Source organism: Sceloporus undulatus, chromosome 4 (genome assembly GCF_019175285.1).
Source record: "Sceloporus undulatus isolate JIND9_A2432 ecotype Alabama chromosome 4, SceUnd_v1.1, whole genome shotgun sequence".
Lineage (NCBI taxonomy): Eukaryota > Metazoa > Chordata > Lepidosauria > Squamata > Phrynosomatidae > Sceloporus > Sceloporus undulatus.
The window spans coordinates 81289340-81316791 of NC_056525.1; the positions used below are offsets into that span (position 1 = coordinate 81289340).

The 27452-nt window shown below is 40.3% G+C and overlaps 1 protein-coding gene across 1 annotated transcript in view; it reads right to left on the reverse strand.

The window, feature by feature from the left end:
- Positions 1-423: 423 nt before the first annotated feature.
- Positions 424-27452, reverse strand: part of NRDC (nardilysin convertase) — a 47293-nt gene continuing 20264 nt past the window's right edge. The window contains exons 8-31 of the mRNA XM_042462533.1: positions 26700-26757; positions 25682-25755; positions 25435-25504; positions 25035-25112; positions 23666-23786; positions 23520-23578; positions 22272-22326; positions 18820-18924; positions 18279-18402; positions 17591-17677; positions 17034-17153; positions 15860-15911; positions 15319-15469; positions 14872-14999; positions 14119-14281; positions 13014-13045; positions 12054-12192; positions 9089-9136; positions 8754-8806; positions 7980-8063; positions 3402-3492; positions 2737-2853; positions 1829-1918; positions 424-1327 (exon numbers count right to left, since the gene is read on the reverse strand). Of these exons, the coding sequence (XP_042318467.1) occupies positions 1136-1327; positions 1829-1918; positions 2737-2853; positions 3402-3492; positions 7980-8063; positions 8754-8806; positions 9089-9136; positions 12054-12192; positions 13014-13045; positions 14119-14281; positions 14872-14999; positions 15319-15469; positions 15860-15911; positions 17034-17153; positions 17591-17677; positions 18279-18402; positions 18820-18924; positions 22272-22326; positions 23520-23578; positions 23666-23786; positions 25035-25112; positions 25435-25504; positions 25682-25755; positions 26700-26757 (2291 nt within the window). The 3' untranslated portion in view covers positions 424-1135. The remainder of the gene's footprint in view (positions 1328-1828; positions 1919-2736; positions 2854-3401; positions 3493-7979; positions 8064-8753; positions 8807-9088; positions 9137-12053; positions 12193-13013; positions 13046-14118; positions 14282-14871; positions 15000-15318; positions 15470-15859; positions 15912-17033; positions 17154-17590; positions 17678-18278; positions 18403-18819; positions 18925-22271; positions 22327-23519; positions 23579-23665; positions 23787-25034; positions 25113-25434; positions 25505-25681; positions 25756-26699; positions 26758-27452) is intronic.

Below are 27452 nucleotides of genomic sequence, written 5' to 3' on the forward strand. Positions count from 1 at the left end.
GGAAAGATGGGTTTTTATTCAGCATTCTGCTGTTGCAAAATTAAGACAGTTCTACTATAGTGTATGCATGTCCTACAAACTTAATCACCTAGTTCTACAGCAGATTTTTAGGTGTGAAAGATGTGAGAAACAATTTAGAAGTTGCTCTTGAAGTCTGCTGAAATTCAGACGCCATTTTAATATTTCATTTTCTTGCTCAAATGGAGCATATGTGAAAAGGTTAGGGCTATAACAATAAGAGTAACAAGGGCTAATGTATTTGCCCCGATCCCACTTCCTCTATGTGTTTAAACGTTGTATAAAAGTCAGTAGCTCTGCACATGCACCTAAATGGCTCTCCTTATGATACAATTTCTCCCTATGAAAGACTAACTTGGGTCAAATTAAGTGTTAATGTACATAGCTCTTCTTAAAATGTTTTGTTTTTCAGCCCTCTTTTATTTCATTTGCTTATCAGTCCACCAGTTTCTTCAAGGTCTGGATCTTTAAAATTAGAGCTAATTCAAGATGGCCTTCAGAAATCTTTGTTATATTAGAACAATCTACGCAAAACCCTTAGTATCTCAGTAATTTATTGCACATAGTAGTATCGCAGAGCATTCATCCTGAACTACCTCATTCATGTGATCCTTCGTTGTACTATCAGATGTGTTTTTCCATTAGGCTAGCTGTGTTCTTGCTCTGAATTGCTGTACAGAAGCATAATATTGATGCAGTGTAGTCTAATAGCACACTCTGGACAGAAGCTTATTATTCCTTTTGTCCCCTAAAATAAGACACAGTGAGTTTAGGACTCTAAAATCTAGTTGCATCCTTGTCAGTTAGCCTCCTCTCTTCCCACCCCAGTTCTCTAGGTGAAAGAGTACTCCAAGCAGAAAGACACACTACATTTCACAAGTTTTCAGTTTGCTCACACTTTCCCTGCCTTCTATATTGCATACATTTTATGAAGACTATACCTCTTTATATAGACCTTGCCTCTGAAAACACATGCTTATAGCAGAGTTGAGCATGGAGGGTATTCAATTACATATTTTCCAGAAAGCTTAAGTAGGTTGGATTCTTTATAATTAACCAGACCTCCCCAGTATTTAGTAGTTAAGTTGTACTACACATTATGGCAGTCCGAGAAGAGTTATTTTAATATCTTATGGTATGGGAGAACATTCAGAGATGATGTATACACTTTGATGTCCTTGATGCAAGTTGTATCAGTCAAAGAAGTAGCGTCCAAGAACACTAGCTGAGGTATTTCGTTGCATGAGGGATTGTGCATATTTGAAAGAGATGTTTCCAGATCACCTTCATGTATTCCGAATCCAACCACCTACAATTGCAAGTGAAAAAAGTTATCAGCTTCTCATAGAATTTGCCAGCAGGTAAGCATCCTTGACTGTCCTGCTAGACTATGCATCTGAATATTCTACCTTGTTTTCAGTAGGTCTTCATTCTTCCATTACATAGAGATAAGTGACTTCAAGGGATTCACTATTTCCAGCCCATACTTCAACTACCAAGATGGGCAGGATACCAGGGGGCCCTGGAGAAATTTCCAAAGCCACTTGCAAATGAGCAGTTCAGCTTTCTATAACAATGATTTGTTTCTTCTGTAGTAAGTTGAGGAATAGAGAAAAGGGATAGACTTTAAATTGCTGGCTTCCACTTGGTCCATACCTAGCATGTAGCCTAAAGGGGATGTGACTTAAAGGGCATTTCTCACTCCCATTAGAAGATCTAGAACTGTCTTCTAGATAAAAAATACGGCCTTCCACCACTACTCTTTTAAAGATGAACAACCTTTAAAATTGTCTTTGCTATGAATACTCACATGTACACTAAGCACTTTACTCTCTTTGCCTCTGTGTGCGTGAAACCAGTCAACTAATTCTGATTGGGAAAGGGATTTTAGAGCATCAATCTTGAAAAGAAAAGGGAAAAAAACCAAAACAGTTTAGTTTAAAATGAAAACATCAAAACAATACTTATGCATACATTAGTAGTGTTGGAATTACCCCAAAGCCTGAGCCATTTTGTTTTGACTGCAGAGAGTGGCTGGTGTCCAACATGAGCTCTTGTTAGATTTTAATATGTGAGATATAGCATACAGGAGGAAGAGAGAACATGTGGCTCATTGGCCTTTGACAAGAACGACAGACAGAAACTGCAGTCCAAAAGTAGCTGGAATTTGTACAGAAATTCCTGTCTTTTGACTCAGGGAAGTGGAAAGACTCCATGCACAAACTAATTTGAATGTCACATAAATCAATGATGGCATTCAGTCACAGGAGAGTGGTGAAGCTATGACATCTTTATGTAAATACGGTACACCAATAGTTTGTGTCCTACACACGTATGTGTAGCATCAGCAACAAAATGTTGCTATGCACCGTTGCAACTGTAACATCAATATTCCTAATCAGGAATTCTGCCTGCCTTCAGGATGCTATAATTCATACTCCTTTCTATCCAGCTTTCCCTTTTTCAAATGAAACTCATCTGTGAATTCCATACTCTGGGATTATTTTTTTCTTAACTTGTACTTTTGTAGGCATCACAGTTTGCCTTTTGTTCACATCTCTTCCTCAGAATTCTGTTTTGGCTTCAATTTTGTCAGTACTGCATATATTTCTTTATCATGATTGGGGGATTCACTTCGATCATTTCAAATTTTAAGATAAGATAAAACCTGAACCAAAAAAGGAGTTTTGGTGTTAAAACTTTACAAGAACCTCTTACCTCTCGGACTAGTCTGTCAAATAGATATTGTTGAGTCACCACTTCTGTCCAATTCCTATCCACCTCTTCACCAAGATGGGAATCTTCACATTCTTTTAATTTAATGAGAGCTGTGACCTGGAGTAGAGAAGGCATATGCTCATTAGAGAACAAGATGCTGTTTCTAGGAAAAGGTTTAAGTCATCCCTTCATGCTAACTTTATTTTGTTTTCCTCTTATTTTGACAGCACAGTTTCTTGCTGTGTCCAGACATCAAAATTAAAAAACCACAGATAAATATTCTAAATTTATTTCATTTATGTTGTTTGATAAATAAATACTACAGCAGTAAAATTATCCGGCCCCACAACACACACAACTACTGCTAGTTAAGTTGTCATTTGGAAAATGTGCTAATTACTCGGAGCTTTGCATTTCCGCTTTGTTCAACAAGACCAACTAAATAAGTATGGCAAAACTGAATAATGTAAAGTAGTTGCGTCTTTTCTATGCCATCCCATTTTTTATTAAGATTTCTGAAAATCAAAACTGAAGTTCTGTGTCTCAATTAGCACAATGAACCTGAAACTATTGCTGATGCGTGAATGGAGAAACAGAAAACCAAACAACCTGATGAAACCTATCTTTACTGGAAAAAGGTTTCTAGGAAATCAACTTTTTATTACTTGTGTACTGAAGGCCTCTGCAGTCATAGTCTTCATTTTTTCCTCAAAACATGAAAGAAACTCTTCTATCTTTCTATCTACAAGTTCAGAACTGAAAGAAATAAGACACAAGCATACATTTGTACAGTATTAAATGACATTGAGCAGAACTGAACATGAATTTTATCAAAAGTATAATCCTGCATTTTAGATAGTAGTGCTCTTAAAACTTGCCTTTGAAAATATATATATAATGCGATCTCTGTATCCAGAAGGGATCTGCTCTGGACCCCCCCCCCCCCCAACCCGATGAATACCAAAATCCATGGATGTTCAAGTCCCATTATATATAATGGCACAGTAAAATGATGTCTCTTATGTAAAATGGTAAAATCCATGGATACAGAAGGTCAACCGTATATTGTAGAAACTCTTTATCCTTTTCCCTAAATAGTTTCTGATAATAAACTAATAACCTCATAGTTATTAAGGAAGTTTCCCATTCTAAATCCACTAGTTACTTGAACATGTCTAGTGATGGAGTTTCCGCAGATTCTGGTGAAGGTCTCCTTAAAACTGTTGCTGATCTCTGATTAGTATCTCCATCTCCATAATTCTTACTAATCTTCTGATTCCACTCCAGACCCAAAATTTAGAGCACTCTTTTCATCAAGCTTATAAACTTTTTCACCATAAAATAGCCTATGTATATTATTTTCCGAATCTGGAGCTTCATCTGAAGAATCTTCCTGATGACCATTGTCATGTGACTGTTGAGATAGCTCTGAATCATTCAAGTCCTCTACCTCTCACTCATTACCAGTTTCAATATTTATATGCTTTGCCTTTTTTGCACATTTTCCTCCTGCAGAAATGACTTCTTCCTCAGTTAAAACTGTTGTCTTACTGTTTTGACCCTTGATATTAGCAGCACTCTTCTTGATCACTTGTTTCTGCTGTCTTAATTCTATCTGTATATCATCTTCACCCCTAAATGATGAAGAATCCTCCTTTGCATTTGAATCTTTGTTTAATGAATTAATATTGAATAAATTTAATGGTTGCCTCAAACACTACAAAATTAATTTGTAGAAAATAATTCATTACCTGATAATTCATTGAAGATGAAGATATAACCTGATCAAAGATATTATCACCGTCTGGCCTTAGAGTGACATTAAGCTCTTTGTTTATCACTTCATTAATCACAGTCTGTATATCTGCTGGTCATCTATGTTGTTTTCGAGCTACAACACTAACATTACAAGGATGCAGAGAGCCAGACACCTGCTGGGCTAACTGTAGTGCTCCCATCCTCATATTCTTTATGTCAACAGGGAAGATTGTAAATCTAAACATTCCATTTCATTCCATTCATCTTCATACTAGCAGAGATGAGCTATCACTCTGCTGCTGAGGCTGCACAGAGATTGTTCAACCACCCATCAGGGCATTTTGCTTGTCTCCCTTAGCTTGTTCCCCAACTGTTCCCGCTGCAGCTCTGCCAGGTATCTCGGGGTTTTTTTACTCCACCTATCACTTCATGCTTTAAAATCTTTTATTTCCTCACAAACAGCTGACTTCTCTGATTTTCATTTCTGTTTTTTCTTTTTTGGTGGTGGAGGGGAAACCATACTGCTCCCCACCTCACTCTCACTCATTGACATTTAAAACTTTTTTTAATATAGCCTTTTCTCTTTCATCACAGTCATGCTGGACAGCGGACATCTGGGTTCATTTTTCTTTAATTTTTTTTCAGCATTCAAGATTTTTTGAGCAATGAGTCCACTTTGGTTGCTGCATCTACCGCAACATTTTCCCCTTTTTTATCCAGAACTGCCAAAGCTATTTCTTTCCCAATTTCCTAATCTTCTATCTTTATCTTTTTAGAATTAATCCCCATGTTTTCTCCATTTCTGGGAAGGCAAGAAATTACAAACTCTTGGGCTAGGGAAAGGAGTAAACAGACATAACTGAAAGCAAATTTAGATTCGTGCCTATCCAGCAATTGCATGAGGAATAACCCATTAGGTGTGTGGACTGCTTCTAACCAGAGAATGCTGTGGCACATCCATTTCTTTAAGAGTGATTCATAGTGTTTCGTGGCCTACTCACAATCAAAGTGCAGGCTGATTTTTCTTTAGAATTTTTCTTTTTGCACACCATTATCCAACATATGTTTGCAATATGTGCCTAGTACCTCTTCTTTTCCTGAACCCAGCTTGGGTATCTGTCATTTGTCACTCCATATATGGTGAAAGTCTTTGCTGCAGAATTCTCTTAATGAATGAATGAAATTTATTTATTTCTAGACCACTATTCCTTACAGATCACAGCGGTTTACAAAAACACCATCAAAACCAATACAAAGTGATGACTCATAGCCCAACAATACAATTTAAAAACAATACAAAAATTCTAAAAACAATCCATACAATCATTCAATCTAAATCTACTTAAAAACCTATATAACAAATTAGCTGGATTGAACAAAATGCACAGGGGAGAGAGAGAATAACATCAAGGCACATGGGGGAAGGCTTGACAGAAAAGAAAAGTCTTCAGATTCTTCCTAAAAAGATCTAGAGAGGTTGCTGAGCAGAGCTCATCGGGCAAAGAGTTTCAGGTCTGAGGGGCCACAATGGAAAATGCCCTTTGTGACGAAGACACAAACCTTGCCTTGGGAACTCTTAATAGATATTTTCCGCCCGATCTGAGAGTGCGGGGCGGACTGTATGGGGAGAGGCGGTCCTCCAAGTACCCTGGGCCCAAGCCATTTAGGGCTTTATAGGTCATTACCAACACCTTGTATTGCGCCCGGAAGCGAATAGGCAGCCAATGTAGATCTTTCAATATAGGTGTTATATGGCTGGTCCTGGAACATCCAGTGATCAGCCTCGCTGCCATATTCTGAACCAATTGTAGCTTCCAAGTTTGGTACATGGGTTGCCCCATGTAGAGTGCATTGCAGAAATCCAACCGAGAGGTTACCAGAGCATGTACCACCGTTTCCAGGTCCCCCCGGCCCAGGTAGGGTCGTAGCTGGCGTATCAGCCGAAGCTGATAACAGGTGCTCCTGACCGTCGCATCCACCTGAGATGTAAGGTGGAGCGACGAGTCCAGAAGCACCCCAAAACTGCGAACTGAGTCCTTCAAGGGGAGCGTGACCTTGTTCAGGACAGGTGGACAAATATCCATCCCCGGGCCCGGGGAACCTATCACGAGTACTTCCGTTTTCTCTGGATTCAAGCTGAGTCTGTTTTCCCTCATCCAGCCCATTACCGACTCCAGACAGGCGTTTAGAGGAGAGATGCCATCCCTGGTCACTGCATCAGTCAGAGGCATAGAGAAGCATATTTGGGTGTCATCAGCGTACTGATAACACTGCACCCCATGTCTCCGGATGATCTCTCCCAGCAGCTTCATGTAAATGTTAAATAGCATGGGGGATAGAATCGCTCCCTGAGGGACACCAGATGTAAGGGCCCTCTTATTGGAGCGACAGTCCCCCAGCTGCACCATCTGGAATCTACCCGAGAGGTAGGAACGGAACCACTGGAGCGCAGTGCCCCTGATACCCAACTCTCTCAGGCATTCCAGAAGGATACCATGGTCAATGGTATCGAAGGCCGCCGAGATGTCCAAAAGCACTAACAGACACGCTACCCCCGTCCATGCCCAGACGGAGATCATCGACCAGGGCAGTCTCAACTCCATAGCCTGCCCGGAAACCGGTTTGAAATGGGTCCAGAAAATCTGTCTCATCCAAGATCTCTTGAAGCTGGAAGGCAACCGCCCTCTCGATCACCTTCCCTAAAAACGGCAGCAGCGAGACAGGTCGATAATTGTTCCGAATTAGGGGGTCTAGGGAGGGCTTTTTTAGTAAAGGTTTTACAACGGCCACTTTCAAACTCGATGGAAACTGCCCTTCCCTGAAAGATGAATTAATAATCTGGCGTAACATCTCTGTCACCGCCGTTCCCCCCCTGAGCTGCCAGCCATGAAGGGCAAGGATCGAGAGAGCATGTCATCTTCCTAACGCTACAAAGAATCTTGTCCACATCCTCGGTACTTACAGACATAATCACTTTGCTTGCATGAGAAATTAATGCAGTGGTTCCCAAACTCTAGCCTTCCAGGTGTTTTGGACTGCCAACTCCCACAAGCCCCAGTCAGCTTGGTCAGCATTTAGGAATATTGGGAGATGAAGTCCAAAACATCTGGAGGACCAGTTTCTTGGGTACTGGAATGCATATTGAATGTTTCCACTCTGTGAGCCACTGTTTCGTTTTCTGTATTTGTTGACAGATTTTAGTTAGAACTAGAGTAAATCTATCTTTGCAGCTTGAAGTAGCTCCACTGGTGTGCCATCTCTTCCTGGTGGTTTATTAAAACTACAGTAAAATATAAGGAAATCCAAAAGCATTTTAAAATAAAAGTTGGTGAACAGAAAATGCAACGGAAATGAGTTAGGGGCCAATTTTGCCCCTTTAGGCAAACAGTTTATATGAGGGGGGAAAGGCCAAATTACTGCAGTAATTAGAGACTGATGCAATGCACAAATGGGGAAAAAATAAATTGAAAAAAAATACTACTCACTTATATTTGGTTGCTTGTGTTGCTACAGTAACAGAGAAGCCAAGGATCCCAGATGTATTCCTGCAAGTTGGGTACACATGATACCTAAAGAGGGGAGACAAAAGGGAATAAGGGATCACTCTAAGAATACCTTTAAAATGTCAATATTAAGCTACTTTCATGTAGGTATTACTATGCTCAGGAGCTAAATACACTTAACCCAGATTCTGTGTTCTAGCAGTGCATATGCTTAACTGGAAATTCTGCCTATGACAATAGCTACCAAAAGGTCTCAGAAGCTTAATAGTAGTAGCATTGGTTAAAGAACTTGTTTTTTACTTCAGGACAAAAATGTAGATGTTCTAGATGTTCTAGCAGTCTTCTAGATAAACTCAAACTAAGGTAAATGCTGAGGCTTTGAACTGGAATTAAACTGAATTGAATTGGATAACAGTTCAGATGTAGGAGGTACATTGTACAGAGGTCTTTAAAAATACTTCCAATACGTTATGGGAAAAGTATAGTATGAAAATTGGATAAAATATTATTAACTTTTCCATTCTCCTTATATACTCTTAATACTCATATATTTATCAGTCTCTTCTGATCCTGTAAAGCTTCGAAGTATTATATTTCGGTATCTGTATGGGATATATACATAGATGCCCTTTTCTTTTTCGCTCTGTAACATTTGACATACTTGAAATAAATAAATAAATTAAAAAAAAATACTTCCAATAGATCAACCCCTAAAAAGAAGACCGTAAGTCAAAGGGCAACTGAATCACAACTTACCCAAGGGTTTGCTTGGTTCGCAAGAAATCAAAACAAGGTTCCTCCATGTACATCTGCAATGCAACAGTGTCCAATGAGTTAGGCTCTTTTCTCATAGGTGTGATTTAAGTACCTCACATAGTCACCACTGGCTGTAGCAATCACTCTTCTGCCTCACCACACCCTCCTCCCAGATTTCCATCTACTATCTCAGTAAAAATTCAGTACATACCAACAGAATATGGCCTTTCAACTGAGATCTTTGCAGACAATATATCGGTGCTAACTGAAGTGGGGTTTGTACAAACCAGATAATGTCAACCTAATTCTGTTTATATGAAACAATCCAAACTTACCACAAGCAATTCCATGAGAGAATATTCTCTTAAACTCCTAGCTCCTGACTAAAAGGTGAAAAGAAACAGATATAATTCATCAGAAAATCTGCAACTTCAGTTCTGCCAACTCAATCAAGAGGAAACAGACTAACAGTAATCAAGCACATCAAGTACATCATGAGTCCATAATGGAAAATCACACTGGACTCCAACTGTCCTATAAGTTGTGTTAAAACATGCACAAGAAACAAGTTCAATACATGGAAGTCTCCACCACATGACTTTCAAAAGCATCTAGCAGCACTCATTTCTAGTTTCCTGAAATGGCTCTTAAATCTGGCAAAAGAGCAGAGAGATTAAAGTGTTCCACATGGCCAGTGTTATCAATGCCCTCCAACTTACCCAGTTTTCTGGGCAATTTTAGTGTAACGGTAAATGCTCCTTGCTGCATAGCCAGAGACTACAGACTTCCTTTTTCTATACCTAAAGCAACCATTCGGCACGTTTTTAAAATGGGTGGGGGAGGAGGCAGCATAGCTACAGCATGAGGGAAGATGAGACACAAATCTAGCCTTTCCACATGTAAGGAACAACCATCTTGTGCCAGATGACTACTGCATTGCTAAGATTAATGCATACTGTGAAGGTCCATTCTTACCGAGGAGACATCCAGGAACGGTTAACCTCTGTCACCAAGGCAATGAACCACTTGATTAAAATTAATACAGTTCCATACAAAACCTATTATGCAAAGGGATCTTGCAGCACCTTTGAGACTAACTGAAAGACAGAAGTTGGTAGCATGAGCTTTTGTAGATGTGAATCTACTTCCTTGAATGCATTTGAGGAAGTAGGCTCAACACTATGAAAGCTCATTGTCTGCTACCGGTATATATTGCCAAGTGTAACTTAACAGCTGCCCACCTACCACTTTGGGCTGGGCCGTCACTAAGGTGTGTGTGGGAGGTTCGGACAGTACCAAGTGATATTTCCGTGGGAGGTGAACACCTGGTGGGGGCGGTTGCTCCTGTCCATCCCAAGACCCCTCCTGGCCGACCCTCTCCACCAGTCAAGGCACCTCTCTGTCCATTGGCTGCAGCTGCTGGTGGGGCACTGCCTGGCAGCTCCTGAGTCTGTCTGGGCTACTGGCCAAGTGGGGAAAAGGACTGTCCGGCAGCAGCAGCAGCCAAGTGACACCTCAAAGGGAGTTTACTGGGCAGCGGCAGCAAGCCACCCCCACCACCAGCCACTCTGGGGAAGGGGCTGCCTTCCGGGTCTGCTGGCAGGAAGGAAAAACAAGTTGTGTCCCTTTCCCACTTGGTCAGCAGCCCTGCCAGATCCCAAAATGCTGCTGAGCAGCAGCAACATCACACCCTCACCATGGCAGAGGTGGCCTGGCTGGTGGAAGGGATGGCTGGGGGTGTGCCAGGCAGCTGGGCAGTAACAGCATGAGTTATTGCATCGGGATGACTGATGCCACTACCAGTCATTCATTTATCCTGCAATCTCTGCTTTGGGATTAAACTAAATTGAAAACCTCAGATCCCTCAGAAAAGCCTGTGTATGTATGTGTATGTGCCTTCAGGTCACATACTGACTTAGGGCAACTCCATGAATTTAATAGTTTTCTTAAGCAAAGAACACTCAGAGGTGATTTGGCCAGTTCCTTCCTCTGAAATATAGCCTACAGCACCTGGCATTTATTGGCAGTCTCTCAACTAGGGCTGACCCTGCTTAGCTTCCAAGATTAGAGGGGGTCTGGTGATTTAGGACATGTAGGCCCTAGAGTGAGGATCATCAAAGCCCCCCCCCCCATGCCTTGCTTATTGGTAAGCAGCTGCTGGGATTGATAGGAGCCCATCTCCCTGTTAAATGAGTAGTGACTGCCTGATGTTCCCACCCACCTCTTGTGCAAACAATCCCCAAAAAACCTGCTTTATTAGATGATTTTTTGCTGACGATTATGCGGATGGACATTGGATGAAGCAGTCACTGGGTGGAAGAACAAACTCTGTGAAGTATCCCTGTTCAATAGACTTCAAAACTCATTGGTCTGAAGTGGATTGCTGGCAGGTTTGAAGAAACCTGGGCAACCTCCCCACAACTAACTGGTGTTATGAGTCACAGACTGGACTTTGGTGTTCTAGCAGGTTGATTTCCTGCAGGACGTAGATATGGATGACTCCTGGTTCTGGAAAGTGGGATGTGTTCAATGTTGGCTGAAAGGGCTGAAAAGATTGTCCAGAAAGTTTCAGTAGTCACTTTGTCTCCTTTTTGTCAATAGAATTCTTAACACTCGTTTTGTCTTTGCTTTCCATGAGAATATCCTTTAAGGCATTCTCCTGAACAAGAAGAGAACCCTCAAAGGAACTGTAGCTACATTTTTTCTAGAATGCAGATGAACACTTCCAGTGTTTAAGTCAGATGGATCTCCTTGCTACTGTTAAGGCTACAATGTCACAAGCTGAAAACATGATAGAATCTCCTGTGGCATCAGCTACAAAGCCAAAGGATTTATATAACTTTAGAAGAGCCCTTTGCAAGGACTTTGCATCTAGATTATGATTCTGAAAAAAGAGCTTCAATCCACAGCATAACAGCACTAGACATTTAAGAGTGTGGAAGAAGTACAAATAGACAAGGCTACTGATTCATGAGACTTCTTGAGGGCCATATCAGCAATTTTCTCATTGGGTTCTTTTACAAAGCAGTCTCTCTCCTTTGGCGCTAGTGGTCCTATAAAGAAATGAGCTCTGATATAACCTGTTCTGGACAAATGCAAGGTGAGAGAACTGTATGGAGGAGCTAGGAATCCAATAAGAAAGACTTAATTTTGATCATGTGACCTCTCACAGCAGAAGAGGTTTCCCATTCTGGATGGCTACTTTTCCATTAACAGAAAATGAACCTTTCCATATTATGCAGGATGGCTGCCAAAGGCAATATTAATAAACTGATATACCCATACTTTATATCACATCACCTGGTAATAGACTGTCACTTCAGAGTTTGCATCTCCTTTGTTGAGCGTTTTCACTTTGCACAGCAGATGGCCACTTGGCAAGTCCATCACACGGAACTGTACTGCACATGGATGCAGTAACGGAAGGAACTGCAGTTTTCTGGAAAAGATTCCAAACATCACAGTCAACTGCAAACTTGCTCCCTATTTCATTGCACCAGAACCATCTAGACCAGAGGTAGGCAGAAAGGGCATCTGAACTTAATGGTGGATCTAACAATGATCTATATTATACCAGCAAGTATATGTAATTCTGAATTAACAATAGCAGTCACCTAATTCTATAACGCCTGCCTTAAATTATACTGATTATGTGAGGTAAGCAGGTGTTAAAGGACTGCAAGCTTTGGTCAGTTCTGGTAATCACGTTCCTGATTTCAGAATTCTGTTACAAAAGAATCCAGCTGAGGAATCTAAGGACTGTAATAATAGTAATAACCTCTGGTTTATTTCCTGGTTAAAGAGGCCTCTCCTCTGCCTAGAACAGTCCAGGAGAAAAGGGAAAAAATGGCAAAAACTTTTTTGGGGAAAAAGATTTTCAAAATTTCTGAGCAGGGTACAGTGTGTGAGTCTACCCCTTGAAGTCCTATAATATGCTCCCCCACTTCCAACGACTGACAGTTATCTATCCTTGTTATAGACAAAAAGAACAACTGATGTCACCTGCTGCAATACTGTATCAGTTTTTCATCCAAAATTCAGGAGTTTACTTCTGTTTTCAGAAATACTGAAGACAAATATGTGACCCAATATGAATACAGTATCTAAACTGAAAGTTTAATCAATCAACTAGACATCTAGTGATTCAACAATTCAAAGTGGGCTTCTACCCCAGTTTTAACAGTATCTTCACCTTCCTCAAGTGTTACTATTTATAGCCCATAGAATATTTCAAAGATAAAAGGTAAATACTGTACTCACTCTACAACATAATCCAGAAATTCTTTTGATTCCTAAAATGAAAATGGTAAACATTTTATATATTCTTGTAAAATAAACCGGAATGACATAGCAAAACAACAGTATTTTTAAAAGTCCTAACCAAGTGCTCTACTCCGGATCAGTGGTGGTTGGTGTCACCTGATTGGGGCGGGGGGGGGGGGGGTTGACTGCTATGGCTTTCGAAGGGCCATTTGGGGAATGGCGTGGCTGCAGTCACGCCCGAGCCCAAACGGAAGGCACTGCCCCCCCTACAGCCTCTGAAGGGCCGTTTGGGGTCCAGTGTGCACAACACCTGCTCTCTTTCACCCAGCAGCTGTGCCAGTTCCACTAGATGTACCTCCCAGAATGTCACCCAGCACGATCTGCATCCCTAGTGACACCACTGCTCAGGATATAGCATGGATAGAGAAAACATGTAGCACATAAATCTCCATGAGCTGAAATAACTGCAGAACCTTGCTAAGCCTACACACTCACTGCCAATCTACAATTATAAACCCTATCCATATTACTCTGCATTGGTCAGTTAATAGATGATTAAGGATATACTAAGGATAGAGGCCCCCTCTAATATTATACTGGGATTTTTGCCCTGAAATCAAGTGCTAAGCCAATGATCAGTCTTTATTAAGAATGCTAATTTTTCTTTCAATTTTAATTTAACCTTTTTTTCCCTGAAAACAAAGATGGATTCCAATCCTTCACCAAATTATGCCCTGAAGTACAAAGAAGAAATCAGAGAAAAAGGTGAGAGGGAGGGAGACTAGGAGGGATGGACCTGTAACAACTACCAGAAATTTGCAATAGCCTGTGGTTACACTGAAAAGCCATCTCTCACATGCAAACCACTTTCCCATGTGTTTCTTTTATTTGTAAACATCTAAACATGCAGTAACAGGTTCTTGTTTAAACACATAATAGACACTATCAACTATGAACAGATAAAATCAAAACAGAGGTCAGAATCAGTGCTAACATTAGCTGCAATGCTATGTACTACCCCTACAGGGCTAATAACAGATTTTATCACTAAAAGACAAGTCAATAAAGAGAAGCCGAGCAAGCAAATGGAATTTATACTCACACGACTTGTGAAGTTTCCTTGGACAAGGCCCTCTGCAAAGAACTGAGATTTGAAAGCCTTCACAAACAACAGTAGGGAATCTATGGAGAGGCCCTTCATAAGTGTCTCATATTTTTCAATCATAGACCATCTGCCATGTTCTAGTATTAAGAGACGGATATCTCTATAATGAAAGAAAAACAGATGAATATGTGTTAAATGAAAATGGCTTGTCTTTGAAACTCCTCTTGTAAACTATACCTAGGTCCAAAAGGAAGCCACACACATACCAGTGGATTTATTTAAGTCTTGCCTCATGTTCATGTCCTCCTTTTTATGAAACCAGATCTTTTGGTCATGCATTTAATTCCACAGAATTTGTAGTTAACAGCGAGAATTGCTTTTGACTGACAACCATCAAATCTTGTGTGAGATAACTCTTTCCACAACAGTACCCATGAGGGTGAAGGAGGTCAATACACAGGCAGCCTGATTACCTCAAGACCTCCTCTCCCAAGATCCTAGTCCCTCTCTTGACATTCTGTCCTCCACAGAAACAGGTAAGAGAGCCCTGCTCTCTAGGCTCTGTCACACAGTTATTTTCCAAATATACTGAAATAACACCCCCACCACCACTGATATTTAATGAAAAGTATAGGGAAGCAAGTCTGCCCATATTTCCACACGTTTGAGATATAAACTGTGACTTCTATAGGCTTCCCTACTATCCCACTCTGGAGACTCATTCCATTTTCAAACATTCTAGACACTTACTTGGCCAATGTCTCTGGCTTGATGAGGATGTTGAAGTAAGTCTTTTTCAGCTGCTCAGTTATCATCTCAAAAACTTCAGGAGTAAAACTGAAGTCAGCTAAATGGTCGATGAGGAGTTGAAACAGCAGCTATAATAAAAAATTAAAGTATGATTCCCTAAAGCAAGGATGTAGAAGTTCTTCCTATTACCATGGGGGGAGTCTATTCCCCCCAGATTCTCTTTGCTCAGTGTCTCTCTCTCTCTCCATAAAGAAAGTACCTGATTGGAAGGGACAGTTTAGGACAGCAGTGCCCCAGAAATTATTCATCCCTGGGAATTATCTCAGGTGACAATTGGCTCTTGCAGAGAATACAATTCTCCATTCTGCCTAAGAGTAGTTAAATCCAATATGGAATTTTCTCCAAAATGCGCCCTTTCCCCAAAGTTCAAGGACTGTCAGCACTTACAGGCAGCTTGTGGTTGAATCCTTTGACACGAATGATTAACCCATGCTCTCCAGCTACCAGCTTGTACTCCAGCTGAGCAACATCTGCTTCATAGGCAGGTTCAGCCAGATTGTGCGCAAGGATGTTCACAAATGTATCAAAAAGTACCACACTGCAAACAACCATACAAGAGTTTGAATGACAGCCTCTCATAATAAAACTCTTCAGAATTATACAATCGATTCAGTTTGTCAAAACATTCCATAAAGATGACATATAACATATAATACCTTTTAGATTATAAACTGCATAGTCAACACCTCCAGTAAATGCAATGGAGTCTAAAACATGGTACTTATTACTACTTACTACTCCCATCCACTAGCTCAATTTATTTATTAATAATGCAAGATATAGTGTGACACAGAATTAAGCCTTAACACAGAGGCTTCTGCACCAAACATTATCTGTTAGTCAAATAATTTGACTTAATTTAAAATGCCTTTTCCAGCACAAAAATAAAGGCAGCCAAAAGAACAGACAAAAAGACGGTAGTCCTTACTTCTCAGCAGACTGCTGGATCAACGGTGAGATTAGATGGAAACGGATATAAGCTGGAAAAGAGATTATAATAAGCAATGGCAAACAATGGAGAGCAGTAAAGTTTTTTATGGCTTCCAGACCCATGTTTCCCAATCTTTTTTAGAACACAGGAAAACTTGCCTACATTTAGATATAGCACTCTTGATTAGATTTCTTAACTGTGCAAACACAATTTAATTCTGTATGGCAGGGATGAGAACCCATGGCTCTCCAGATGTCTGTTGGACTGCTTGTCTCGAGTCCTATCTAGCACAGCTAATGGTAAGGGTTTTTTAATCCTTCCTGATTAAGGATGGGACATAAATAAAACACTATCTACAATGGGAATTGCAGTCAAACAACAGAAAAGGGGACACACATCTCAATGCTAACATACAATGAAGAGAGTCTACTGGATTCTTGATGTTCTCACTTAATGGTGAGGATGGATGGGGGTCTGCATACTGCTGGCAAAAAAGAAAGGGACACAGCTGTGCAACGAGGAAAAAGAAAGGGACACAGCTGTGCAACCAATCTAGATAGGAAAAATTCAGCTAATACTTCTGCCATTGGCTACTTGGTAGAAGACAGCCTGGACAGCACTGCCATTCTACAAAACAACGACTGGAACACTGTGCTTGACTCTCTACTATCAACATCAAGGAAATAGTAGCTGGATGTTATGAAGTATTCCAAGCCAAAGCTTATTTAGATGACAAATTAACTGTTCCAAGTCTTCACTTTTTAAAACCAAAACACCAACACAGTTAAGTGTGTATGACATGGAACCAACTTGGTACTTCATGCTGCCAATACACTGCTTAGTTTACTCAGGCTTAGAAGACTATTTGGGAGCATTATAGAAAATTTTAGGACATGGTTCTTTATGATGCATATTCTAAAAACCACAGCTGACTGGGTGGACTCATGATTCAACTAGGATGGCAGTGGTACAACAGATGAACAGATGCACACACATACTTTAAAAATAAGAACCAGATATGGATTTGAATTTGTTAAAACAAAAAGTCATTTCTAGAAAAGTCATACAAAACTCCCGGAAGAGAAATAGCATTATCCATAATGTTAATTGCTTTATACAAGGAAAGATCCTTTGAAAGTTTAATGAAAACACATGTATAAAAGTATTTTACCTTTAGGGATTTTGAATTTATCATCCTTCTTGTACCATAAACAACCTTGCTCATTGTTTGCAATACTGACTGGATATTCTGTCTGGGCACAGTCAGGGGCCTTCAGAGAAAAGTCAGTTGCTAAAATGGCAATATAGCAAGTTAAATAAATCAATATACTTTTAATAATACCACAAAGATAGAGAAGAATGACAGGCAGTCAGAGATGAATGCACCCTCCCTCCATTCCAACTGCCACTGCTGAAGGGCGGGGTATAAATACCATAAAATAAACAAACAAACAAATAAATTAACCATGCAGTTCAAGTACTCCAGCACCAGTAAATGAGCTGTTACATAGATTGAACTGTTGGCCTTATACAGCATCTTGAATTCCAGAATCTGCTGCATAATCCTCCCTAGTTTGGGAGGGTACACCATAACAGAAATCCATTTAAATCAATTATTCAGTTCACTCAGAATGATAAAAGCTGGCTTGTGATTTCTTCATTTTAAAACTAGAATGTCTTTAACTACATACACACAAAGTAGTTTATTCACAGTCAATGCTCACTCACCAATATATCTGTTTTCTTCGGGGAGGTGTAAGTCTGAATTTAACAGAAAGTCACTAGCCCACATATCACTCCAGTACTGATCAATATCTGTAATGAATATTGAGTAGATGAGCTTAGTAGAAGTACATCTGATGAGGATGATATATCTGGCTGTGGATAACTTTAAAGACAATGAGCCAGCTTGACATTCCCCTTCTCTAATACAATAATCACATTTTCAGACTATAGCAAAAAACAAAAACCATCCGTGTTAGAAGCAAAGAGGCATCAACATTTGTATAGAGCATGTTACATGCACCCAGTAATTTGTGAGAGGGTAATCTAGAAAGCAAGTTCACCCTTTTGTTTCAGCTCTCTCTTTCATCTATGCAGTCAATCCTTTTTGCTTCCATTCTGCCTACAGAGGTAACTTCCCCCTTCTCCCAATAGTTAGCCCTTTGTCCCCCTTTGTCTGGGAAGGAAGCATCCATGAAGCCTCTGCCTCAAGATGAATGCTAGCCAACATCCACACGAAGGCCAACCTTAGGTGCTCTTCTACTGGTCCCATGCCTAGAAGTTTCTTACCGCCTAAAAGCAGATACTTATACTATCCATCTGTATTACAGTCCCATTCCAATATAAGAAACAGCAATGACTTTCATGACCTCTTGATGCCCTAATTTTTTTCCAGGAAGACTCAATGGTGTACCTTCAACACTGTACTGTGTACCAAACCACTTCTCCTTCAGATGACACTGGCCTTCATGGGAAGCGGATAACAGAATAAGGTTGGCTCTCTGGGGAGTCAGCTGGTGAAGAGCTTCAGAAATTATCTGCAAAGACAGCACATCTCTATGTAAAACTTGCTTTCTAAATCAAAATCAGTTTGAACATCGATCAAGGAAATATTCATAGCCTCTATAAAGTCAGGTTTCTTTCACATAAATAAGACCAAAAGTTGAGAGTGGAAGGATGCAGTTTGCAGGCAGCTTGTGACCTGAAATCATTCCAGGATCCCTGTGGTGCCCCCATGAAAAAAAATTGCCCAAAGTGCAATTTTCCCAGGCACAGGGCCCCATATCCCTCAACCCATCCCCACATCTGGTGAAAAAAAATCTGGTTTTTTAAAAATAAAAACCAAACATAAACATTTCACATATGATGAAGAGGGGCTTGGGCAACCTTTGGTGGGTCCACGGAGATAACTGTTCCCATGAGTACGTGAAGTTGCCCTACCTTAATCAACTTACCTCTGGCTTGTATTCAAAAAGAAGCTGGTCTCCTGTCAAGATGTCTTCCTTTGGAAACAGCTGCATGTTTTCACACAGATCTTCTACATATTCAACTGGATCAGTCTAAAAATCAAACAGCTTTGTTTCACTATGTGACCATTTGAACAATTCTGCCTTCAACCTTACCATACTTTAGCTGAGCTCAAATGTGAACCCAGACCACCTGTTTTTCCACACAAAATGCACTAACTTTTTGCAGCTACTACAATAATCAGTTGCTTCTAATCAAGGTGATAATCAAGCAGTGGTAGTTCAGCTCGTATTTACTGCAATTCATTCATCTGATATCCCCAAAGGTATGGTACCTCCAGAAGTCAATATATGCTTGAAGAGCTGGATAAAACATCCACCAAAACCCCTTAGAGGCTTGGAATCAAACTCCCCACTGCCAAACCCTCACTGATATTTATAAAAGTGGTTCATCTGAATACTTCCTAAGTAGGATTCCAAAATCAAATTCTTTTCTATGGAGATTTAAGGCACATTTCTCTGAAAGCAAAAAAAGTAATTACACAATAATTTCCGTAACTTCTACTTCTTTGCTCTAAGTTGTGGGACTGCTATCTGTTCAGATAAAGCAGTGATTTCCAAAGTGGGTAGTACTGTCCCCATGAGGGAGGTGGAAAGATCCAGGGTGTGGTGAGGGAAAAGGGGGAAGCAGGGCCTTCAGCAAAGTACTGGCATGCAGAAAGGCCAGGGGAACCAAAGGCCTTTGGTATCATGATGGGGATGATAAGTTATAGAATGTGACAGGTGGAGGAGAAGTGGCAGGAAAAGGAGCTTTCATATTTGGGACTGAGTGAGCTCTGTGAGCTCTGCCAGGACTTGACTGGCGGGATGGAGCTGCACAGCAGCTCCCGCTTGTTTTTTGTCAGACAGGCTGAGAAAAGAGATAGTAAACAGTGTCTGTGTGGTGGAACAGATGACTTTAAGGCACATCTCTGACGGAGGGGAAGAAGCATCTGGGGTCGATTCTTTTGAAAGAGATCTTCACCTCTCTCAGATTGAGAGTCTTTCCTCACCAAGGAGAAAAGTGGGGAGCTGGCTGCACCCCTCTCCATCCCAGCCAAGAAGGATTGTGAGCCCTTCTTCTCTGAGGAGGCACTTCTCTCTTTGCACTTGGTCACCTTGGAAACAGCAACTGAACAGCTGGCTGAGCAGCAACTGAGAAGCCTCTTGCCTACGCCAGCCATGCTGCAAAGCTCGGCTTGGGCGAGAGGCTTCTTGATCTCTGTTGCCTTTGCACTCTGTCACCCTGGGAGCAGCAATCAAGCAGCCATCCAGCTGGCCTTTCTTTTGCTGTAAGGCAGGGGACAAATGGAGAAGCAGGCCTGGGCTGCCGCTTTATTTGCCAATGATAGATTGAGGCAGAGGAGGTGGTGGTGAGCTGGGCACAGCTGAGGTATACATTGCTGGCCAGCTGGCTGCTGCACAAAGGGTACACCTAATATCTACAAATAGGTGTGGGAGGTACTAGGGTTGTCGCTCAATAGGAAAGGGGCTGGTAGCCTGAAAAAGTCTGGGGACCACTGAGCTAGAGGAAGTTTCTGGGATACACTGAGAGACAGAGTTTGCTTTTGTTTATTTTATTCGCACTTGAGCAATGCAGAACATTGCCTATGCAAAGCAACATTACATATGAAAAGAAATTCCAAACCACTGCTTCAGTGGACTAAGTTTGATCTTACACCAAAAAATTTAGAGGAAGAAGTGTTCTAGAACGATGTGGATCTGAAATCCAGCCAATTCAAAAATGCAACATGAAACTCTAAAGATGTAGCACACAAAGATTTCCAACTCTACACTGATTTTTTAAAAACCAGCACTAGAAAGTACTTTGCCAATATGTATTATCTAATCTCTAGTCATTATCGAAGATGATACCCTGTTAAACTGGATGGCTCTAAAAGTTTTTTTTTTTCTGATATGAGTAACTCTGAATATCCAACAGGAAGCTAATGGGTATAGCCTAAGTGGTAGGACTACATCATCACAAGATGGTCAGTAACAGTTCTTTCTGTAATGGACACAGAACCTCACAAATAAATTAAATCTGAGTTCTGACTGCAAGGATTAGCATGCATAGGTAACCCCACTCCCCAATAATAGGCATCAAAAAACCCTCCAAGACTTCCCCCAAAGTATATTCTTTGTCTATGACTAGTAGTGTATGCAAATTCCCATTATCATTCCCCTCATATATTGTCTGTTCCTGATACTCAGAATTAAATGCAGAGTCTAGATTGCGAAACAGCATTAACTGCACAAGGGAGAGATTCAATTAAAACCCAAATATTCTCAAAAGATACCTGGAGGGGACAAGATTCCTCAGCAATTTTGTTAATTTCTGCCAGTACTGTAGCCACTATGTTGCAAATTCAATCCCAGAGGGCTCCAAGTTGACTCAGCCTTCCATCCTTTCATAGGTCAGTAAAATGAGTACCCAGTTTGTTGGGGACAATTGGCTTACACAATGTAAATTGCTTAAAGAGTGCTTTAGATCACTATGAAGTGATATAGAAATATAAATGTTACTGCTATTGCTCAGTAAGGACTGGGTGTGCTCAGTGACCATGAAATGCTGTTTCGGTGTTATGAGGGAGAGGAATAGATGGAAGGAGTAGGAGAAGAGCAGGGTTGGGGGGAAATCAGTTTTTTAAAAACCCAATAAACATTTTTGGGACTTTAAACTAGGTTTTGTTTTTTCACCGATTAATGTTTTAATGAAAATACTGCATTCAGCATATTACAGTGATACATTATTTTATGTACTAGAAAGCCTGATCAACCTTTCTTTAAATACTTTCTAATTAACAATTCAAAATTATTAGTCTTTGATATGATTTACATCTTTAAATAAAACGTTGGGAATTATATTGACAAGTTGGCAGCCTATATACACCAATATAGGACTAAATCTGAAAATTAAGTAGGGAAAATGCAGTTCAGATGTTATGGCCATTAGCTTAAATAATAATTGTTATTTTAAAAAATGTTCTTTTAAAGCAGTTGTTTTGGTTGAATTTACGTTAATTGAAGGATTTGTTTATGAACAGCATTTCTTGCACTATAAAATAAAGTGATTAAAAAGAAGCAATCTTTGACACGGCTTATAAACTGTTAAGTTCAAATGTTTAAATTCAAACAGCCATTGTTGTTCTAGTAAGAAGTTTGTGAAATAGGAATAATAGCTTGTCTGTCTGTATGTCTATATATCAATTTTAAAAAACAAGAGTGTTTTTCTAAAGTCATTAAAAAACAACAGCCAATCTGGTTTAAATTAGACAACCCTGTAGAAGAGAATACTCTTTATGCATCTGCTACTTCTAGTTCGCAAATTTCAGGAGGAACATTACAAGGAAAAATTATCAAAAATATTGTAAAACACTGTGTCCTAGATAACTAAATACCTGCTCCTGGTAATGAAATTCATTGGCTTCAATCTTCTGGATCTCTTCCCATATTCTGTGGATAGAAAATGTGTGTCTGTGATAAATCACCCCTGTAGTTTTTCCAGAAACAGTTTCAGAACAAAAGTCAAGGCCATTTCCCAGAGGTTTCCGAGGCTTGAGCTGGGATTGGAGGCTCAGGTGAATAAAGGAGGGAAGCAAATGTATCACTTCAGGTGTGTTTTGTTCCTCCAAGACTTAGCCCAGAAGTGCATTCCTGCTTCACCTTGCTTCAGTTAACTTCTGACAAATCCTCCAAGAGGGACAAATGGAACTCGCACTGACTGTGTAAGAACGCACTAAGGAAAAGCTTCAATACCCAGAATCTCCCAGCCATGATGGCCACTGGATTCTGGAGGTTGTAATTAAAAAGAATAACTTCCTCTGGCCTGCTTGGACAAAGTTTTACTGGCTAAGAAGGCTAGGGAAAGATAGACGTGATGTCTTAGAAAAACAGAAGAGATGAACACAGAAAAAAGTTGATGAGTAGGCAGACCTTCACCAACATGTTGCTTATTTACCATGGTGGTGGAATTCAAAGACATAGCCGTGTAAATCTGGAAAATCATTATGCAAAGGATACCTGTAGCATCTTTGAGACTGAGGCCATATACAGACCGGCCAAAAAGGTCAGCCTGTGGGCAGAGTCAGGGCGCAGCATCCTGACAATGCACACCCTGACTCCGCCCCCAGGGCACCATGCTATGCGCCGCTCCAGACAGCGTGCAGTATCATGATACATCTCCGGCGCTGTGTCCAGATGACCGCAGCACCGAAGGGGTGCCATACAGCTGTGCCGCCACGGCTATGGCACCCTTTGGAGGGCGCCCTCCAGAGGCCAGATTGGGGCCTCAGTGTGAGGTTGCTGCGGCCCCAATCCGGCTGAAGGGGTGGCTGCATGCCACCGCTTCAGGGCTAAGTGAAAGAAAAGAAGCTGGTAGAATGAGCTTTCAAAGATTTGAGTCTACTTGCTCCATGCATCTGTGGAAGCAGACTCAAGTCTACGAAAGCTCATGCTATTAGCTTCTTTCTTTCAATTAATCTCAAAAGTACTACAAGTTCCATTTGCATCCTGCTTACTTAGTCCAGAGTTAAGCAGGCCTGGAAGTGGATGGGGTTCATTCCCACAAACAACTCATACACCGTACTGAGGGAAATGGCCAGGAAGACTTGACTATCACTAGAATGAAGCTGAAAAACTTTAATTACCTTTGGTCAGGTCCTGTTTGCTGCAACATTTTTAAATACTGGAATACTACGTGAGCAACCTGAAAAGGAAAACACAAACACTTTCAGGTTTTGTCATCTACAATAAGCAAAAATAGTAAACATTCTAAACTGCAACTAAAACTTACCTCATAGAAATGCTTGTAACCTTCATCTGTCAGGGTCACACAAATACTGAAGACGGAGTATGTGGAATTCTGCTCAAATCCTGTTTCACCATTTCCACCATATAATGCAAGTGCCCAGAATCTGTTAGAAAAATTCTATACAGCATTTCTTGCAAGAATTAAGAACAGCTGAATTTATTTGCCATACATGCAATATTGCCATACATTTCCAGCATCCTTGTTGACTCACTATAAGAAGAAAACGTATCACTTCTGCTTTAGAATGAACAAGTGAAATATGCAGCAAATAAACTTAGGGCAGGAGCAAGCAGTTTTGCCAATATTAATCCAGTTTGTTCAAGGAATGGGCTGTTTGCATCTTGTATTTAAATGGAAGTTAGTATGCCCAGATTTGATAAGACCCCATTTTCTCACACAACGGATATACTTAGGGTAAGGACCATGGAGACACTTTCCAAAGGGCTGCTCTCATGACAATTAAGCCATCTGGCAAGCAGATTGTCTTCAGTTTGCCTTTAAAAATCAAACTATTGGAGATATATGTGAGCCTGAGCACATTTCAACACTTGGTTTACCTTATCACACTACTTTCAATTATCTACTGTATATGTGCTGTTCAGTATATGAGCTTAAACCTTATAATACTGTGGCATGAAAGGTGAAACCTGGGGCCATATGCAGCCACCTCAAGACTATTTTTATAGCCCTTGACCCATCTAACCTCCCTGTACCACCTTTCTTCCCAAGAAAAAAACTGCCTCTCTTGGTAGTCTTGAGGAAGAGCAATCCATCTTTTCAAAAGGTTTGAGGGGACCTGACAATGTTTGAGATTTTTTAAAACATACATCATTTTAAAGAACAAATGGCTTCCAGCCATTTCAAGCTTTCATTTTGGGATGCATCCAGGGCAGCCCATTTAGCCACCAGCAGGGACGTAGCCAGGATTTTAGGAAGGGGGAGTCCAGACAAAGTACCACCATTATAATGGGGCTTGGGCATGGCAGTGCAGCAGCACGTGCCATTCGTTTTTCTAATGGAAGGGGGGGGTCTGGACCCGCCGCCCCCCGGTTACATCCCTGCCACCAGGCATAGTGAATTGGCTCTCAACCTGCAACAGTTGCTGACTTGTGATCTAAGCGATGTTGATCAAGAAATTAGTATTTCTCTATACAGTTTTTGTCCAGTACAGTACTATACTGTGCCTTCTGGTTTACTTTTTCCAGTTGGCCACTAAGTAAATTAACATGTTTCTTAACAATCCACAACAGAGTAAGAATGTGCAAGTGCACAGATGTTCAATGCAAGATTTAAATTTAGAAAATATTTTAATATTGCAAACATCAATAATTTTCACTGTCCAAATACATACTTTTTTCTAAGAAATGAAAGAACACTGCCTTTGCCTTCATGTCCAACAAGCCAAGAAATATAATGAAGTGGCTTCACCCTGGGAGGGGGGAGGAGGGATAAGAATAAGAGAGACATCATAGAAATCAGCAAATAGAACACACATCTCTAAAACACTCGTCTTTTGAGATCATCTCACTACAAACATCACCTGCTACAATCCTATAAGGAGTAGCTTCAAATATTGAAGAGAGATCAATTGAAAATCCTGGTCATTTAAGTATGTAAGTGAAAATGGCCTTCCAGATGAAAATGATATCACTGAAAGCATCAGTCTGACAACTGTTTATCAAAAATTCAATTTGCTGAATTAAGTTTCATGGTATCCACATGAGATTTCTGTTATTAAAGTGTTGATTTACCTGTAATGCTGTTCTTGTGGTGGAAGAGCCCAAGTAATGTTTAAAGAATGGGTTTTTCTGATCGGAACAACTAAAGGTAAAAGAAACATTAACTGCATATATAAAAGCATGATTTTTCTGACCATAATCAACATTCTCAAAATAATTTCTCTCTCAAAGAAAAAACAAGAGCAAAAAGTAGGTGATTTTATAATGAAGATTAAAATGTAGCATGCATTCACAACAGTTACCCATTGCAATTACTCACCTTTGTACAACTTGTGAAAATCAGGTGTTTCAAAAGGTTCGGTGAGATGGCTAAATACTGGTCTAGGTAAATTACTTTAAAAAGAAAAAGGAAAGAAGGGTTAAATGCCATCATTTCAATTCAGGAAAGGTCATGTACTACACAATAAAACAGGAGTCTGCCATACCCAATATTTACCAACTGCCTGTGGGAAACAGACTACTTTCCAGACATCAGCACCCCACCCCAGCCGTCTTTCCATCACACCAGGTATGCACTATCATATGTCTTGTATGGAAAAAATTATAGCCATACAGACACAGCACACTACTATAGACAAGGATTTTTGGAAGGGAGATACCCAAATTTAAATTGTAATGACAAATGAAATTATACCATGCCAGGTTCAGGTTTTCCACACAATAGTATATTTCAAACTGAAACATTAGTCTTTAAAATTAAAAAGTAAATAGCAAGTGAATAGGAAATATCTACATATTATCATAATAATAATAATTATTATAATTTGTTTTATTTATATACCGCTATTCCAAAGATCATAGCGGTGAACAGCAAGTAAGCTAATTAGCAAGTAAGCTAATTTGCCCCCAACAGTCTGGGTACTCATTTTAGCGCCCTCGGAAGGATGCAAGCCTGAGTCGAGCTTGGGCCCTTTTGCTGGTCTTGAACTCGCAACCTTGTGGTTTTGAGTGAATGGCTGCAGTACAGGCATTTAACCACTGCACCACCAGGGCTCCATAAAGAGTGCTTCCACAATCCTCTGAGCTCTTGTAGGGTAGACAGGAAGCCTAGATATCACCAAGCAATGAATGATAATCCTCTCTCCCTTCTCCTATCACCCCCCCCCCCAGAACTATGGAAAAAGTGACAGTAAAGAAGCAATGGTAAGTGAAAGGATGAAAAATAGAGTTTGAGAAGCAAAACAGAGAAGTCAAGTTTGTGATCTTATTTGACCTGCCTGCAAAATAGTGCATATAATTTACACATCTTACGAAAATGGTACAAAAAAGTTCCTTACTTATTTGGGATCTCTGAGAAGATTTCTCTCACCCATTCTTCGAGAGTATCCAATGTTTCTAGGAAGGGGGAAGAAAGAAGCTGAACAGTTAACTATGGAAGGTAAGCAATGTATTTTAGGAGCACAAGGAATAGGTAAGAGAACCTGTTCACTGCCTGGTTATTTTCAGGATGAAGACAAGCAACTGATTAACCAGTTAAGAATGTAAGCATTACAAAGATGGTAAGCTCAATTCCCCTAGTATCCAGGAATGACTCTCAGGTTACATTTCTGATATATTCTCTGACTATATCCAGTATAATCTCTGCTTGCTGCAACAGGCACTATAAAATCAGTTGGAAGTCAGGTACATTAAACATCATAATTTTCTCAAGCATATTATAGCAATTAAACCTTTCCAAAACAAAACAAAACTCTGGATTGGTCTATATCACAACCAGAAACCCTATGGCTCTCCATATATTTTGGCCTACCATATCCAATAGCTCAAATACAGCATGGCCAATGGTGCAGGAATATAGAAGCTGTAAATCTAAGCCAGGTATCTTCCTCCTCTATTTTATATGTTAGAATTCCATCTGAAAGAGTCTCCGTACAGCAACTGTTTACCACAACTGGGGTTTCCTTTCCTGAAGGCATTTTCCTGCCAAATGCTGGCAGCAACTGCAAAATACTACATGTAATGGGAGTGATAGCCACTAGCTTTTTCAAGCAGCTTTCACCAAGGAGCTGCAGAAGCATAACCTGGCTCTT